The following is a 17659-nucleotide window of genomic DNA, read 5'->3' as shown; positions in this document are numbered from 1 at the left end:
CTTGTTCACTCCCTGCCTTAAAATAATTTTTTAAAAGTAAATGAATGAGCACAAATCCCAGAGGAGTTACGTGACATCTAAAAGGTCAAATAACTTCTAAGTAGTGGGTGGAACTTGATCTAAGACCAGGTCTCCCAGATTTCTAGCCCAGAGAGCTTTTGGGTTACATAACCTGTTTTCTGCAGGAATACCATGTCATGTGTTCTGCCACTGGGCAACATGAATTCTCTTAATATTGAGGGCTTCAAGAGGTGGGGAAGGCTGGCTGGAGAGCGGGGAGGAAAGGAGAAATGAGGTAGGGTGGGATAAAGCAGTCTGTGTGGAGGGGAGAGGTGGGGAAATACTGGGGTAGATTCTAGGCTGCTTCCCATTTTGATTTACACAATTCCAGCCCTTTGGAGATCATTTTTCAATCTCCAAAATCTTAAACCCCATGTTGATTTTAAAGTAGGAATTCAGAGATGAATAACATACAGAGAGAATTTTCCTGCCATGGTTGAATGGTTGATGAGTTCCTATAGAGAGGGGTTGCTTTAGAGACTTAATTTCTTAAAATAAGTATGAGAAATAACATGGGTTCTTGGGACTAGACACGATTGTAACTGAGGGCATGAACACATTAATAAATGCAGAGGATGTGACTCTCAATTCTGCCACTGCATTTATTCTGACCAACTGTATATTGTCAGGTCTCTGTGGCAACACATACTGTGAGGAGAATCATTGTAATGCAGGACAAATGTATTAAAAGATACCTGTATCTCTGTATCTTTTATATATCATTTCTTATATTTTTTGAATCACCCTGTATAGTTTATAGCAGCATGGCTATTCAGTTTTTAAAATGAAAGTACTTACCTAAAGTAAAATTTACCCTTTTTAGTGTGCTGCTTTATGAGTCTTGACAAGGACATACAGTTTGTGACTACAACCACAATCAAGATAAATAACCGTCCCATCATTCCCCCAAATTCCCTCTGGTCATTTGTAATCAACCCCTCCTACTCAGCCCCACACAACTGGTGATCTCAGTAGATCTAGTGGTCAGCAGATCTCAACCCCAGGTTGACCTTTATTGTGAAATCTTACTAGGTTTCAGGTTGAATGATGGATTCCGTGGGATTTTTCTTAGCTATAGGGAAACACATGGATCCTACCAATGTTTGTTTTTGAGGTAGTCCCTTACAGTACTCTTGGAGCTTATTTTTGTTGCTGGTGCCTTACACTTTACCTGAGTTCCCAAGTGATGATGGGATGCAGGCCTGGGAACAGAAGATATCACTTGCTGAGGGCTAAGTGTCCTAGCACTGTGCATGTATTATGTTTTACTCTCAACATGTCCCTGTGAAGTAGATACTAGTACTCACATTCCCATTTACAGATAAGAAAAGAAAAGCACAAAAAAGTGAAGAAACCTGCCCCAGGGCACACGCTAGTGAGAGACACAGCCAGCACAGGAACTGGGCAGCCTATGGCTGATGCCAGGACCTGCTCTCTTAACCAGTAACCTGTACAATCTTAGCCACAGTCCTACTCCACTAAACACTGAGCTGAGCACAGAGGTATATTTTTTAAAATAGGTATAGTTTCTGTTAAAAATATTTCTTTTTCTTTTCTTTTCTTGTCTTTTTTTTTTTGAGATGGAGTCTCACTCTGTTGCCCAGGCTGGAGTGCAGTGGCGTGATCTCGGCTCACTGCAACTTCCATCTCCCGGGTTCGAGCAATTCTCCTGCCTCAGCCTCCCGAGTAGCTGGGACTATACGCATGGACCACCATGCCCAGCTAATTTTTGTATTTTTAGTAGAGATGGGGTTTTACCATATTGGCCAGGCTGGTCTTGAACTCCTGACCTTGTGATCCACCTGCCTCAGCCTCCCAAAGTGCTGGGATTACAGGTGTGAGCCACTGTGCCTGGCCTGTTAAAAATATTTCTAACAGCACATCATCTCAATGTTCTCTTATGGTTTCCAAATACAACTGATTATTATTGTTAAGTATTGTTACTTAGGGAAGAGATTATTCTTTTTACCTTTGAAATAAAGAAGTGATATGTCAAAGACATAAGCATATCATCTGTCTATAAGGACACAATGTAAACTCTGGCATCGTACCTAATACACAGCATGACCAACCTTTATTGACCATTCCTTTTCAATACTTTATTTTGAGTTAACAAATATTTTAGGGGAACATGTCTATTCTATCTAGTTCCACTTACAACTGTGAGCACTCTCTTGCCCCAAGGAAGAGGTGTTTAGTGGGCAGGAGCAAGAGAATGTAAGATGTGGGAGCAGACAGCTTGTGTTACCCTGGCAGGGTATCATGCACCAGCCCTGCCTCTGAAGCCAGGAAGGCAGAGAGTCACTTCTGACTTCACCCTAAATTGACCTGAGTGCAGAACCAAGGCTCCCATGTGAGGAGGCTCGGTAGCTACGGCTCATCATCAAGATCTAACCTTTGTACAACATGGACTTTAGATATGCTGTCTTATTTCACTGTCATAAAAACCAATGCTACTAACCCTAACACAGTGCAAAGAGGTTACTCTGTGCTGAGACTCTTCCAATACCTTCCTGTCTGTGAGCTCATTGTCTCCACATAACAACCCTATAAGCCGCGCACTCTTCCTTACCTCCATTGTACACACATGGAACTGAACTACAGGATAAGTAACTTGCTCAAGGCAATACAGACGGTGATGAAGCCAGTGCCAAATGGGGGGCCTGGGGGCCAGCTGCACTCATCTTTTTCAAAGGCTGAGCTGGTGGTCCTCAGGCATCTGATTTTGGTTGCAACAGCAAGTCTTCCTTCTACAGAGGATGCTTTATCCCACCCCTTCCATAAACAGGGCAGTAGCAGAAAGAGTGGCTCTATATTACCTTGACTGTGACATACCTGCCTACTAGACATAGAATAAGGGCCCTCGCTCAGCTCACCTACAAAATTTGAAAACAAACTTTTGAATCCAGAAAATCAAACCACTGTCTACTTGGTAAGAGTTTTCTGAGTTTCTAGAACTACCTAACAGGAATTCAGGATATATGGCCGGGCGCAGTGACTCACACCTGTAATCCCAGCACTTTGGGAGGTCGAGGTGGGTGGATCACCTGAGGTAAGTAGTTTGAGACCAGCCTGGCCAACATGGTGAAACCCTGTCTCTATTAAAAATACAAAATTAACTGAAGGTAGTGGTGCATGCCTGTAATCCCAGCTACTCGGGAGGCTGAGGCAGGAGAATCACTTGAACTCAGGAGGTGGAGGTTGCAGTGAAAGCCGAGATCGCGCAATTGTACTCCAGTCTGGGCAAAAAGAGCAAAGTTCGTATCAAAAAAAAAAAAAAAAAAAAAGAAAAGGAAAAAAAGAAAAGAAGGAATTCAGAATATAGAAATAAAAATAGTCCTGGTCAACTACCTTTATAAGCAGACTTTACTGGATAAACCCAGCTGGTGCCCAGCCTTCCTCCAACCCTAGACCATGCAGCCCTCTACCACCCACCCTCTCCTCAAATCAAATATCTCCTTATAGGAACACAGGGGCAGGGAAGAAGGTCAAAAACTACTGAAGCCCCACTCCACAGGCTGCCTTTTATAAAAACATGCCAATGTTTCCAAGAAATATTTGGGATAGCAAAGTACCATTCTGCAAATTCAGCATCACAATTTCTGCTTTCTTATCTTATTTTGGAAAGGATTTATTAAATGGACACTTCAGGAATTTGAGAGATGCAGCTTCTCCCACTCAAATCACTTTGTGTTCCTCTGACCGAGAACAAATTCTTTCACAAGGACATAAAACCCCTGGGTTGGAAAAAACTTCAGTGGTCATCCGCGCATTCACCCATGCAGCCGGATCTGCTGGGCGGACTGACTTGGAGCGTTATGTGATTTGCCCACGGCTCACCTTCTCCAGCGCGTCATTCAGGGCATCCAGTGTCTGTATTTTGGCAACATTTGCAATGGCGCTGTGAAGATAAAAAGAAACTTTGAACAGGACTTAAAAATTTTTCCCACTGAAAAGGCCACATGATTTATACAGAGGACTGTCTCTCCGGCCTTTTTTGCTTTCACTCTGCTTGGGAACATCTAGAAGACACAGATTTTGCCTCTGTGTACCTATGTGCTACACACAACAAGTTTTGCAGGCCAAGTTATTATTATTGGTTTTTTGTTTTGTTTTTGTTTTTGAGACGGAGTTTCACTCTTGTTGCCCAGGCTGGAGTGCAATGGTGCAATCTCGGCTCACTGCAACCTCCGCCTCCTGGGTTCAAGCGATTCTCCTGCCTCAGCCTCCCAAGTAGCTGGGATTACAGGCATGTGCCATCATGCCTGGCTAATTTTTTGTATTTTTAGTAGAAACGGGGTTTCACCATGTTAGCCAGGCTGGTCTCAAACTCCTGACCTCAGGTGATCCACCCACTTCAGCTTCCCAAAGTGCTGGGATTACAAGCATGAGACACCATGCCTGGCTATTATTATTTTTTTAACTTTTTATTGAAATATGATATACACACAGAAACATGTACATACTATAAGCATATAGATTGAATAAAATTGAAACTACTAGTCAAACCAGCTGTCCCTAAGGATAACTGCTACCCTGATTTATAGCCTCAAAGACTGGTTTTGACTGTTTTTGTGCTTCATAAAATAAACCATCTACAGCTTGTACTCTTTTGCATCTGGCTTCTTTCTCTCAGGCCAAGTTATTTTGTAGGAGTGTTTCAATCAGGGCTGAATCTACAGTACAATATCAATGTCTTGAAGAAACTCTGCACTTGGCATGTATTTTTTTTCTGGATGGTTTGTGTTGGTTGTAGAAGCTATTAGGAAGTGGATATGGATTGATGATGTTTGGAAAATTCTAGTCTAGAGCATATTTTTAAAAAGCTATTCTCTAAGATGACATAAAAAGGAGTGTTTGTCCATGAAAACAAGGCTTTCCTCTCCTGTGCACATGCCCCGCTAGGAGATGTAAATAGCAGAGGGGGATACATGTGGAGATGATACTTAATTCCAGGGTCTCCTACCACAGTGGCTCCTCCCAAGGCCCTGGGAGGGGCCCTACCCATTCCATATTGGTCATTTTTGGTTATTTTTCTTTTAAAATGGCCCTGAAAGTCTGTAGGTTTCAAGCTCCACATAACCTGTTTCTGTCCCTGGTACTTAGGGCAAGAGCCATCTTTTGCTGTTTAAGTTCTGTAAAAGTCCAATTTCTGTCATTTAACGACTATTAGAAAACAATTGAGTTTTTAAAGAAGATTCCAATCACCACCTTATTACTCTCTAGCCAACTCCCCTACCTGCATTGTTCAGTGGACGTTAGAATTAATAGTAAGCCCCATTTTTCTGAGATGCAGAGAAATGAATGACCTGTCCTTTGGCTGCCCACTAGTAAGTCGTTTCCAAGACAAGACGCTTTAGTTCCTGGGCCCCTGGCTCAGGCAGGTTAACCAATGTCACAATCAGCAGGGCACATGCTTGAGTCAGGTTTTGGATACAGAATGAATAGTTCTCAAAATTAATCAGCTTGCAATTCAATTGCAGTCTGATATCATTTACAGAATGCACTCACTATTCTAGGAACTGTCCTAGATGCTGGGTCAGAAGATAAATAACGTGTGACCTCCACCCTTGACGACATACAGCTTCCCTCTTGTCATGTGATGGTTAGTTTCTGATACAGCAGTAACAAATGACTGGCTGCTAATGCGGCAAATCAGCATTTCATTCTAAAGTGGAGGGAGGCAAATCCTCAAAAAATGTCTTCCCAGAAATTAGGAAGAAATCTTTAAGTGACTTAAAAATAATTTTATAGAAAACAAAGACGTGCCATAGTCTATTTCCATTCTCTTTCTGAGATGATTTAACTCTCATGGAGGTGCCTGGAGCATCCTCTACTCAGCTCCTTTTGAATTACTCATCAACTGATCTGTGGAAACTATTTCAAAATTAATAGTCTTTGAAACACTCCTCAGAAAGAACCAGTTCTGCATGTTTCTTGGTTTTTGAAATGCTCTGGCTTTCCTTACCCAATGCCTAGAGTGGTTGGGCCATGTGCGTTCCTGATCCAGCCCACAGCTCTCGGCTGAGTTCTGAGAACAGCGCAGGCGTCAAGTTTATGGCGGAAGGAGCAGGGGGGAGGCTGCTCGGTACCTAGGTGCCTTCCAGCTGTGCCAAATATAGTGGCCATTACTTTCTAAATAATTCAGTGATGGATTTAAAACAAAAAAGACATTTATTTTTAATTCAGGACATTTACTTCAGCAGAAAGCGTATTATGAAAACAGGGCCAACCTAGGAACAATATTTTAAAGGCTGATCTGAAAATAGGATAAAAGGATTGGTGTCAGGTTTGGATGCATTTAGGACCGTGCCTATTAAGTGCAAAGCCGCTGGGCTGGACACAGAGAGGAGGAGAATGGGTGGGGGTGGTGATGGGAGCCCTCCAGAGGGTAGCCGCCTAACTTCCCCACCCCTCACCCTAAGTCACCACAGATCACACCCTCTAACCCCACCCCCTTCTCTGGCGGCCTCCAAAGGCACAGGAAGCCTTGGTTTGTCCTAAAATAACTCCTGGAGGCACAGTCATTCAAAACTCAAGGTGATGGAGAAAAATTAAGAGTCCCTACCTTGTTTTCTCGAATCCGGTTTTTTTGGTATGTCTCTCCAAGGCACCAATTTCTTGTTTTTTGGAAATTCTCATTCCTCCAGCTTTTACTACAAACAGATAAAAATCAGCAAGGAAGTTAGAATAGTGAGAGAAGGCTTGCTTTGTTATTAAAGGTATGACTTTAGATTTGAAAATAATTTTTGAACTTTTTTTTTAAAGATCTAAACTTTTGTATAAAACAACACAATAAAAGAAAAATATATATATTTTATTGACAAACCAGGTGTGGGTGGAGGAAGGGCTGAGAGCTACTTGTTTATGCTCAGAGAAGTGGAACCAAGGCTGAAAAAGCAGAAGGTTACACCTTAGATTTAGGGAAGAGAATAACAACATACTCCCTCAGGCATTTCACTGAAAAACATTTTTTCTTATTATCAAACCAATTACATTCCCCACAATAGCAACCGACAATTACAATGTGACCCTCTGTTTTCCCACCAGATTAAAGTTGTGCGTGGCTTGCATTTTTCTTTTTCTAACCGAAGCTTTCAAAAGCCAGATTCTGAGAAATGAGCCAAAAGTCAGGGCACACAGCGATAAAAGGCATTTAACTCAACAGAGGTGGTTCTGAGTCTACCAGATACCCACCTTCCATCCAGACCCCAAACCTCCAGAGTGGGCCAAGCTCAGATGTTCTAATGAGTAATTAAACTGCACTAATAATCCTGCCATTCAAGTGATCAATTAATGTTAATTAGGCTACAGATGACCTAACAGCAATTCAAGTGTTTAACAATGTCAGATGAAATCAACTTTTGAAAAGGAACAACCCATTTCAGATAGCAAGTCAAAGCAAATGCTTTTTTTCTGTTCCCAGGAAATTTGCACATCTAAAATCTGACAAGCTCAAATGAGAAAAAGCTAAATGGACATTGATTTGTTTGAGCCTGTTAATTCTTTTTATGAAAATGCCAGATTGGCGATTTTCTAAAACTGTGGTCCAATAAAGTGAAAAATAAAGAAAATCTTTTGTATTTCTCTGTGCCCTTGTGAACTGACTTCATCATTGTTCTTTACAATTATTACTTAATTTATCATCTTGGTTATGTTATCTGCATAAGGCACAACATTCAAAAGCCGTAAAAAGGTCTGCAGTCTCCCTCCTACCATTATTTTCCAACTTCCTAGATTATCTTCCAAGATACTGCTAATGTTATAAGCTTCCTGTGTCTTCATCCACAGTTATTCTACACATACACTTAGGTTTTATTTTTTATAAAAATGGTAGCATAAGGTACACATTGCTCTACATCTTGTTTATTTTCTTCACTTAATCACGTATTTTAGAGAAAGTTCCATATCTATATTTACATCTACATCTATATCTCTATATATCATTTATGTGATTTTCTTTTTTAACATCTGCTTTAGCATTTTATTATATGAACACCCTGTGTTTACTTAACCAGTTCCCTAATGTTGGACATTTCATGTGTTTCTAATCTACTGCTATCACAAACAATGCTGCAATGAATATCCTTTTGTTACCAGAAAGAGGTGTCTTGATCCAGACTCCAAAAAAGGGTTCTTGGATCTTGCACAGGAAGAAATTCAAGGCGAATCACAGAGCTCAGTGAAGTAAGTTTATTAGAAACATTACAGAGTAGGGTGTCCTCAGAAAGCGAGTGCACAAACAATGTTTTTCAGTTTTTCTTATATAGGGGCCTTGTCTATGTAAAGACTAAATTGTGACAACATGCAGGTGAGCAGACAACATGACAAGATTTATTATTCTACTGATGTAAAGAAAACCATCCTTGACATTTGGTTGGTGTGCGAGTACATCAAAGCGTAACTGTTATTATCTTGAAAGCATTATTGTTATGGGTATTGGCACATCTGGACTTTCTGTGGTTGTAAGAGTTTGTTCTTGCAGGCATTACCAAGCTGTTTCCTCAGCTGTAAACATCTTAGCACCATGGGGTTGTGACTGGCAAGGAATGTGCCTCGCTCATTCTAAGATGGAGGTGATTTTAAAATGGTGTAACTCTGGCTCTTTTGGTCTCTTGCTCTCCTAACAGTTTTAGATATATAATTTTGCACAAATACAAGTATACCTGTAGGGGAAATTCCTAAAGGTGATCTTGTTAGTTCTTAAGAGTATGCGTGTCTGGAATTTAGTTAAATCTTGCCAAATTGCCCTTAGCGGAGGTTGCACCAGTTTAGAATCTCACCAGCCACAATGACAGTGATTGTTCCTCCATACCCCTGTTAACAATGAAAGCTACAAAGTGTTTGGTTTTGTCAGCCAATAAGTTACAAAATAGATAAAGGTATCTCACTGTTTTAATTCTCATTTCTCATTTTTTATTAAAGGTTGAGCTTGGTTCTGTGTTTTAGAAGACATTTGCATTTCCTTTTCTGTAAGCTGTTCAAATCTTTTGTCCTTTACAATTGGATTGTTAGTCTTTTTCCTACCTTTTTCTTATTGATGTATAGGAGCTTTTATTCCGTGAAATACATTTCAAATATAAAATATTACATTGTACCAGTTACTGCTTTTTGGCTTTATTGATAATGTTTTTGCCAGTGAGAAATTTGGTGTTTTTATGTGACCTTGTCAATCTCTTATGGGTTTTGTATCACTAAGGAGATCTGATGTTTTACTATTTAACCATTCCTACATTCATGGAATAAACTCCATTTGGTCATTTGAATTACCAAGTTTAAAACAATATTGATTTTTATATATAAGCCTCAGAAAATGCTATCTTTATACATTATCTGCTTTAATTTATATATATACATTCTTTATATATATATATAAGTTATTTATATACACATATGGCATACAAAGTAATCAGCAACAAAATGAAATTATATGGAAACATTTCTGAATAGCCGCGGAACACAGGTGAAATAAATCAAGGGTTGGGCTTTTTCCCAAAGAATGTTTGAGGAGTGTGTGCCTCTGTATGGGAGATGGTGTCTGCTCATAGCTCTGTTGTTTGGTGATAAGAAGAATCAAATAAGAGCTCTAGGGCCTTTGATACACCTCCCAACAGTATTTTTCATTCTCCCTATGACAAGTGCCTTTTATATATGGTGTGCTGTAATTATTTTCTTGTTAGTGTTCCTTTTGCTTTCCCTGATGCTATTATTCCTACACATTTTCTTCTGCCTGGACTAATTATTATCACCAACTATAGAAGCAAAATTGTTTTAGTTAAAGATGAGAAGACCTGGCTGGGCATGATGGCTCACACCTGTAATCCCAGCACTTTGGGAGGCCAAGGCAGGTGGATCACCTGAGGTGAGGAGTTCGAGACCAGTCTGACCAGAAGGGCGAAACCCTGTCTCTACTAAAAATACAAAAATTGGCCGGGTGTGATGGCGGTTGCCTGTAGTCCCAGCCACTATTTGGGAGGCTGAGACAGGAGAATTGCTTGAACCTGGGAGGCGGAGGTTGCAGTGAGCTGAGATCACACCACTCGTACCACTGCACTCGGGCCTGGGTGACAGAGTGAGATTCCTCTTTTATTTTATTTTATTTTTTATTTTTTATTTTTAAAAAGAAGACCTTTGGAATATTGAGTTCTGTACCACTCATTTAGAAGGACATTGACAATCTGGGAATCTTCAGAGGAGAGTGACCAGAGTGAAGGCAGGTATGCTACATGAGGAACTAGGGAATCTGGTAAGATAACTCCTGAAGAAGTAAAGACTCAAGATAGCTTAGGGAATCATCTTCAAAGATCTGAAGGGCTGTCATGAGGGCAGAGGAGCAATTTACTGATGAGGAAATGTTATGTAGGGTTGGACAACTCTGCTCCTCCTAAGCTCTGTGACTGTGAGCAAGACACTTAAAACTGCTCTCAGACTCAGTCTCCACGTCCTTCAATAGGGAATAATACTGACTATTGCTGTCAGAAAATAGAGGTGACATAAGAACCTGGTGCATGGTAGGCACTTACTAATTACTAATTATTACTTATATTTATTTTATGTGGTTCCAGAGGCGAGAACGAAGATCAAAGACTAAGAGTTCCAGAAAGGTAGAATCTGGCTACTTGTAACAGCTTGTGTCATTCAATGTGAAATAGATTGCCTAATACAATAATGAGTTTTTTGTACCTCAATATATTAAAGCAAAGGAAAGAAGTTCTCTTGTCATGAACACCTTAGGAGAACTTTGGGAAATTCAGTGGAAGTTGAACTAGATTATATTTATTATAAAGTCCTTATTATAATTTCAACTCTTTTCATCTACCTCTAAAAAAAAAAATCCATCACTTCTTTCCCTTTGGAAAGAACATAAGGCATTGAACAAAGAAATAAATGCCAAAATAAATTTTTTTTTAGGCGGAGTCTCTCTCTGTCACCAGGATAGAGTGCTGTGGAGCGATCTCGGCTCACTGCAAGCTCCGCCTCCTGAGTTCAAGCGATTCTCCTGCTTCAGCCTCCCGAGTAGCTGGGACTACAGGTGCGTGCCACCACACCCAGCTAAACCATAAACATGGGAGCTCTTCATCCTTAGGAACAATAAGGTAGACATTTTAGGGGGAAGAAGAAAATATCCTCCCCATAAGATTCCTACTTCCATCCAGCAGTCTTTAAATCCTCTCTGTCATAGGGCTGTGGGCTCTAATTCAGCAATTTAGGAAGCATAAGGGAACCACACATTGGATTTCCAGAACACGGTTCTTGTACCAAACTTGTTCTGGTAGCTAATCTTACTCAGTCATCTATGTATACTAGAAAGAAACAGAAGATAATATCCTAGACTACAGATGGATGCACTGATATAGATTTGGGCTCTCATTACACTGGGGTGACTGGACCAGGTGGAGTCAGTTTGTGAGAGGGTCATCTTAAAATCTCTGCTGGAACAGTGATCACAATGATCTCCTGGGGTCTAGACAAGCCATTATTTACAATGTAACACAATCAGGTTCTTGCTCATTTTGCTTATACTGGATACCTCTGACTCAAGAGAACTTTTCAAAGTTTCACTGTATCCAAATCAATCCATTTAAGTTTGAAATTCTTTATGTAACTCCATATTTGGGACTATCCTGCCTTTTGAACCTTTGGAGAAAGATCAGTTGGAATTGGGCAAAGTAAAATATGAACTGATTTAACATTTTAACAGAATTTTGAGTACAAATACGTAAAGTAAGACTTTCAGTCCTTTCAATAATGAAGATGAACTACAGATAGACAATGTAAAAAAGGGAGATGCTCTTTTAGATAATTTCACTAGAAAACCTAAATTTATGTGGGGAAAATGAAGCTTTTCTTTCCCATCTCTGCACGAGAATTACACTCTTGTGACTCCTTTTGTGGTTTATAAATTTTTGAAAATACATCATTTAGTTTAGAATTCTAAATAATAATTTTCCACTTAAGATTTTCCAATCTTTTTCACACTTTTTGGTAGAGAGTAGTGAAGATAAACATAAGCCTGCAAAAAATTAGGCTTTTTCCTTCACAAATACATGGACAATGTATGTGAAAAAGCTGAAAAGCACAAAGGTTTGTGCAAACTCTGCCTTGTGAATGAGAACATCTATTTGAAGGTTTAATGAAAAGTTTAGATATTTGCAAAATGCTTACTTTGGGCTGGGTGCGGTGGCTCACGCCTATAATCCCAGCACTTTGGGAGGCTGAGGTGGGTGGATCATGAGGTCAGGAGATTGAGACCATCCTGGCTAACACGGTGAAACCCCGTCTCTACTAAAAATACAAAAAATTAGCCGGGCGAGGTGGCGGGCGCCTGTAGTTCCAGCTACTCGGGAGGCTGAGGCAGGAGAATGGTGTGAACCTGGAGGCGGAGCTTGCAGTGAGCCGAGATCTGGCCACTGTACTCCAGCCTGGGCAAAAGAGCGAGACTCCGTATCAAAAAAAAAAAAAAAAATGCTTACTTTGTATTCACGGTTAATTTATCAGGAAATTTTAGGCTGCCAATCAAGACCCCCAAAACCCTCATCAAGAGAAGGTTGTGGAGCAAACAGAAAAGGCTTTAGAGCAAGAGGGCTCACTAGCTGTGTGGCTTTCGGCAAGTCCCTCAATCTCACTGAGTCTCCGTTTGCTCCTCTGTGAAACATCACCCCTCTGCAGGGCTGTTGCCACGTCTAGAAGTCTCTGCTGTGCCAGGTGCAGCCAGCATTGAGCGAATGGCAGCTGTTCTTGCAGTCCTCAAATCCCTGTCCCCTGGGGCAGGAGGAGCCGAATCTCACAGCCTCTCTCTTCTAACCTCATGGTTCTGTCCTGTTCCAATGCCCACAAGTTGACTTGAGCAGATGGAATTAAGAGACTCAAGCCTTTGGAGTGTCTGAGGGTTTTCAAATGACCGTGGTCCATACCCAGTTTATGGTGGTCCCCCATTTTCTGCATTAGTTTTACAATTGGACATACTCCCCCTCCAACTTCCTTCCCTCTTTAATGAGTTATAAAACATATTCTCTTTAGGGATTCAGCGGTAACCCCTCTCATGGCTCTGATTCATTTGGCTTAGCCCCAATTAAAAAGTGCAGGAAATGTAGAAAAAGTCGTGAACCACTGCTCTTTCTATTCATCATATATCTGGCTTCCTGGGATCACCTTCTACTCACACATTTTTGGTGCTGCTGTTCATATAATGGGGTTCTTCCAAAAGTGAGAGTGAGACAAATCAAGAAAGCAGAAAATTCCATGCTCTGCTTACTGGAGCTCAGGCCACCTTGTGTTTTATGTAGTCTCGTTTCATAGCATAAATATATAGCCAGGGCTAACAGAGGTGCAATATATTATATTAATATACGTTAAAACAAAACCACTGAGTGCTCCATATATAGGTAGGAAAGAGATGCAGCTAGCTGACTTCTGAGTCTTTTTTTTTTTTTTTGACAGAGCCTTGCTCTTGTTGCCCAGGCTGGAGTGCAGTGGCGTGATATTGGCTCACCACAACCTCTGCCTCCCGGATTCAAGTGATTCTCCTGCCTCAGCCTCCCAAGTAGCTGGGATTACAGGCTCATGCCACCATACCTGGCTAATTTTTGTATTTTTAGTAGAGATTGGGTTTCACCATATTGGCCAAGCTGGTCTTGAACTCCTGACCTCAGGTGATCTACCCGCCTTGGCCTCCCAAAGTGCTGGGATTACAGGTGCGAGCTACTGTGCCAGCTGAGTGATTTCATTTTTAACTGTGACGGGATAGGCACACTTTTTTTCCATTGCAGTTTTCTTCTGTTCCAACTACTGCAGTAGTGTCTAATGCCGCTCCAGCATCAGGATGTCTTGAAATTGGGGAGGATAATTTCTTTTGATAGTAATGTGTTCTACCAGCCTGCATTTTAAGGGGGCTAACATTCAGGTGCCAGGTACTTTACAGAGGTGATCTCTTTTAATCATTACAACAAACTTACTAAATAGATGTTATTTATTGCATCCTGTTTCAGAGATGAGGAAACTCAGGCTCGAAGATGGGAAATGAAATCAAGGTCCGAACCCAGGTCTGTCTGATTCCAAAGGCTATGTATGTCCCACCCTCCCCACCAAGTCACCTTGTCTTCCCATTTTTAGGGATCTGTATTTTGCTTATAAAAATCAAGTGAAAAATTAATAGAATTTTGGCTCTTGTTTTTGTTCCATAAATAAAATTTTGCACCACCACAAACAGATTCAGACTTAAAATTAGTGGCAAGATAGGCTGAAGGATGACACTTCTTTGTTCCCTTGTGCTCAGTGGGGAGGCAAAAGTCTGCCTTCATCTCCATTCTAATTATCCAAAACCTCTTATCTGTAGTGTCACAGTTCATAATAATTAATTGTCATGCCAGAGGCATTGTGGCATGCTTAATGGAGTCATGGTGTGCTATGTACACAGAGTAATTAGCAATCATTAGTGGTGGGGACAGAAAGTTCCCGGTGGTTTCCTTCAAACTTTCATTTGGTTAAGTTTATGTCTGTGTTCTTTGTGTGTAAATGTTGCTTAGCAAACAGGTTTCAGCTTAGACATTTTATGAAGGATTGGAGTGGAAATGACATAATGAGAATGGAGTTCTTTTTTCTTTTGTCTTTGTCTATGCAAGGAGCCTCTCTTCAATGACTTGCATATATACTTCCAGACTAATAGCTAACATCATTAACTTTAAATATAGGTAATGTTAAATACTGCTACGTTTGATTACAAATATAAAATGTCAGTAATCTGCTAGAGGAGATCAGAGCGAGATGTCTAGAACTGGAAACTCAGAATGAGTAGTAAAAATCTGGACTCTTTTTGGCTAGGCTACCTGCCAGAAAGCCACCAAAACAATGTTATATTTTGACTCTCTGTGAAGACGATACTGCCATCACCCTCTGCAGCAAAGATTATTAAAATAACCATGGCCTAGAGGTGCCAGAGAATTAGATAGTAAATATGTTTTGTAAATGGAGAAAGGCAAGAACAAAGCAATCAAGCTTTTGAGGTCTTTCTTCAGTAAAAAAGAAAGAAGGCAGTTGGAAGAATATAAAACTGACTAAAAATAGGCCTGTACACCTCAGCCAACCTATATGAACATATGGTTAAGTACAATACAACTAATTTCCATATTCCAGAGAGTCAATATAGATAGCATAAATTAAAAAAAAAAAGAGACAACTCTAGATGCTTTGCAAACACCTTGACAGCTACCTTTTCCAGTCAGCCTCCTCAAGACCTGTGTCTTTATTTAAAAGTACTTCTCAGCTTGTTGACAGGTAAGCTACATCCCCAAAGCCTGAGGAGGGAGAAAGAAACATGATTGTTGTCCTCTGTGCAGAAGCCACTTCGCCTGGGTAGGAAGTCAGATGATGTACAGGCATCTTGGGGAGACTGAGTCTTACAGCTGGAACCTCTAAAGAGAAAGGTTTCCATGGTAGCAAATCATCTTCCTGGTGTGGATGTGTCACTGCTAACCTACAGCCAGCGCCCCAGGAAAGGAACACTGCCTCAAGGGAGGAAAGGTACAGCCTCTCTACCTATGCCTTTCCACAAGCACCAAATCCATACACTCCCATAGGTAATTAGGTTTTAACCCACTGGGGGGTCTGACAAATCCCCAGGTGGCTTTACACACAAGCCAAGAAGGATCAAAGGCACAGGAGGAAGTCGGGCTCTATGGAGCTAAAGTAATACTAGGTAGGCAGAGAAGCTTCAGTCTGTTGGGGTGCTCCGTGGAAGGCACTGGTGGAAGAGGGGTGCAGCAACAGCCTGCAGGACTGAGGGCAGGTGGCAGCCTACCTGCGGGAGGATGTCCCCCTTTCCGGGGGGAGAGCAGGTCTTGCACTTCATTTGCCATAGCGCGTGCCAGTGCCAGTGCCAGTGCTGGTGCTCTGGAGGCCGAATGCCAGCTGTGGCTGTCCCACTACCGCACCCAGCTTTATACAGGCAGGGGGCAGGGCCCCTTAAGGGCATTGCTGAGCAGCAACAGGGCTTGTCATCCAGCTCTCTGGGAAACCTGCATCTCCTTGGCAAGTTTTCTCTTAGAAGAAAACTTTCTTCTTCCCTTCATCTGGGAAGGCAAGATAGATGTCTACAAGAGACAGGATATTCTTTTTTTTTTTTTTTTCCACAGGAGGAAAGGGAGAGGATGGAGTTCAGTGGAATTCTTTTTCTCTCCAACTGTTGATCCCTCAAGTGTGTATAGTGCACCTGCAATGTAACAGGCTTTTGTCATATTCCAGCATGGCAAGGAGGGCAAGACAAGTTCTCTGCTTCAGGATATCTGCAGTTTTTCTAAAGAGACAGGTATAGAGCAAAGTCTTGTGCCTCTGTCCCAGTTTTTGCAGTTATAAGCATTTATACTAAGAAAGTAATTGGAAATGTATACAGAGATACCCGTGCAAGGATGGTAATCATATGCTTCTTTTCTTTTTAAAATATTGATGGGAATCAACATAAACATTTCCGAATACAGAGGGATAGTTAAGATGAATCAAGACCTCGCTGTGAGAGTATACCTTACAATCATGTTTTCAAATAATAGTTAATGATGTAGAAATATTAATGATATGATAGTGAAAAAGTAGACAAGAAACCAATCAATGCCAATTTTGTTAAAAAGGAAAAATACAACTTTAAGCTTAGACATTATTGTAATTCCAGTGCCAATAAAAGTTGAGCATGTGGCAGACACTTACAAAAATTTCTTTGTTCTTCAGTACAGTTAAAAAACAACTTAAAGATCTGTTGTCTTCTCTTCAAAAAACCCTGTTAAGAAAATAAAAACGAGCTACAAACTGGGAGAAAATATCTGTAAAATACATTTCTGATGAAGTGCTGACATTTAGAATATATAAAGAATTCTTACAAGTCAATAATAAGAAAGCAGGCAACCCAATTAAAAATGGGCAAAAGATTCAAACAAAACTTTACAAAATAAAGATATTGACAGCACATCATCACATAAAAAGATGCTCGACATCATTAGTCATTAGGGAAATGCACATCAAAGCCACAATAAAATACCTCTACATATGTATTAGGATGGCTCAAGATAAAATAACAAAAAAAAAAAAGGAAAATACAAAATGCTGGTGAAGACGCAGAGTAACTGAAACTCATGCATTGCTGGGGGAAACGCAAAAGAGCAAAGGTGTTTTGGAAGTCAGTTTGACAGTTTCTTATAAAATTCAACATACACATACTATATATGACTAACAATCCAATTACTAGGAATTTTCCCAAGAGTAATGAAAACATAGGTACACACAAAACCCTATGTGCAAATGTTTATAACAGCCCTATCAGGATTGCCAAAAGTTAGAAACAACTCCAAAGTTCAATTGTAGAATGGATAAACAGATTGTGGTGTATCCATATCATAGAATATAACTCAGCAATAAAAAGGGAAACATGGATGAATCTCAAAAGCATCACGCTATATGAAAGAAGCCAGACTAAAAAAAGCTACTTCCTGTATAATTTCATGTACACGACATTCTTAAACAGTTGAAACCCTAGGAGCAGAAATTGGAGCAGTTGCTAGAGAGCAGTTGGGGAGAGTGGTTTAATTACAAAGGTGAGAAGGGGACTTTTCAAGGG

At 40.6% G+C, this 17659-nt stretch overlaps 1 protein-coding gene across 2 annotated transcripts in view; it reads right to left on the bottom strand.

Moving 5' to 3' along the window:
• DAPL1 (death associated protein like 1) overlaps positions 1 to 16139 on the bottom strand; it is a 31306-nt gene extending 15167 nt beyond the window's left edge. Inside the window, exons 1-3 of one of the 2 annotated variants that reach the window (XM_021923640.1) lie at positions 15857 to 16139; positions 6629 to 6716; positions 3901 to 3961 (exon numbers count right to left, since the gene is read on the bottom strand). In XM_021923640.1, coding sequence (XP_021779332.1) covers positions 3901 to 3961; positions 6629 to 6716; positions 15857 to 15914 — 207 coding nt within the window. In that variant the 5' untranslated portion in view covers positions 15915 to 16139. The remainder of the gene's footprint in view (positions 1 to 3900; positions 3962 to 6628; positions 6717 to 15856) is intronic. The other variant, XM_003907513.4, reaches the window with a different exon arrangement.
• Between the last annotated feature and the right edge of the window lie 1520 nt (positions 16140 to 17659).

The sequence above is a fragment of the Papio anubis genome, chromosome 10, assembly GCF_008728515.1.
Source record: "Papio anubis isolate 15944 chromosome 10, Panubis1.0, whole genome shotgun sequence".
NCBI classification, from domain to species: Eukaryota; Metazoa; Chordata; class Mammalia; order Primates; family Cercopithecidae; genus Papio; species Papio anubis.
Note: the sequence above shows the minus strand (reverse complement) of the source record. Positions and strands in the feature narration are given on the sequence as shown.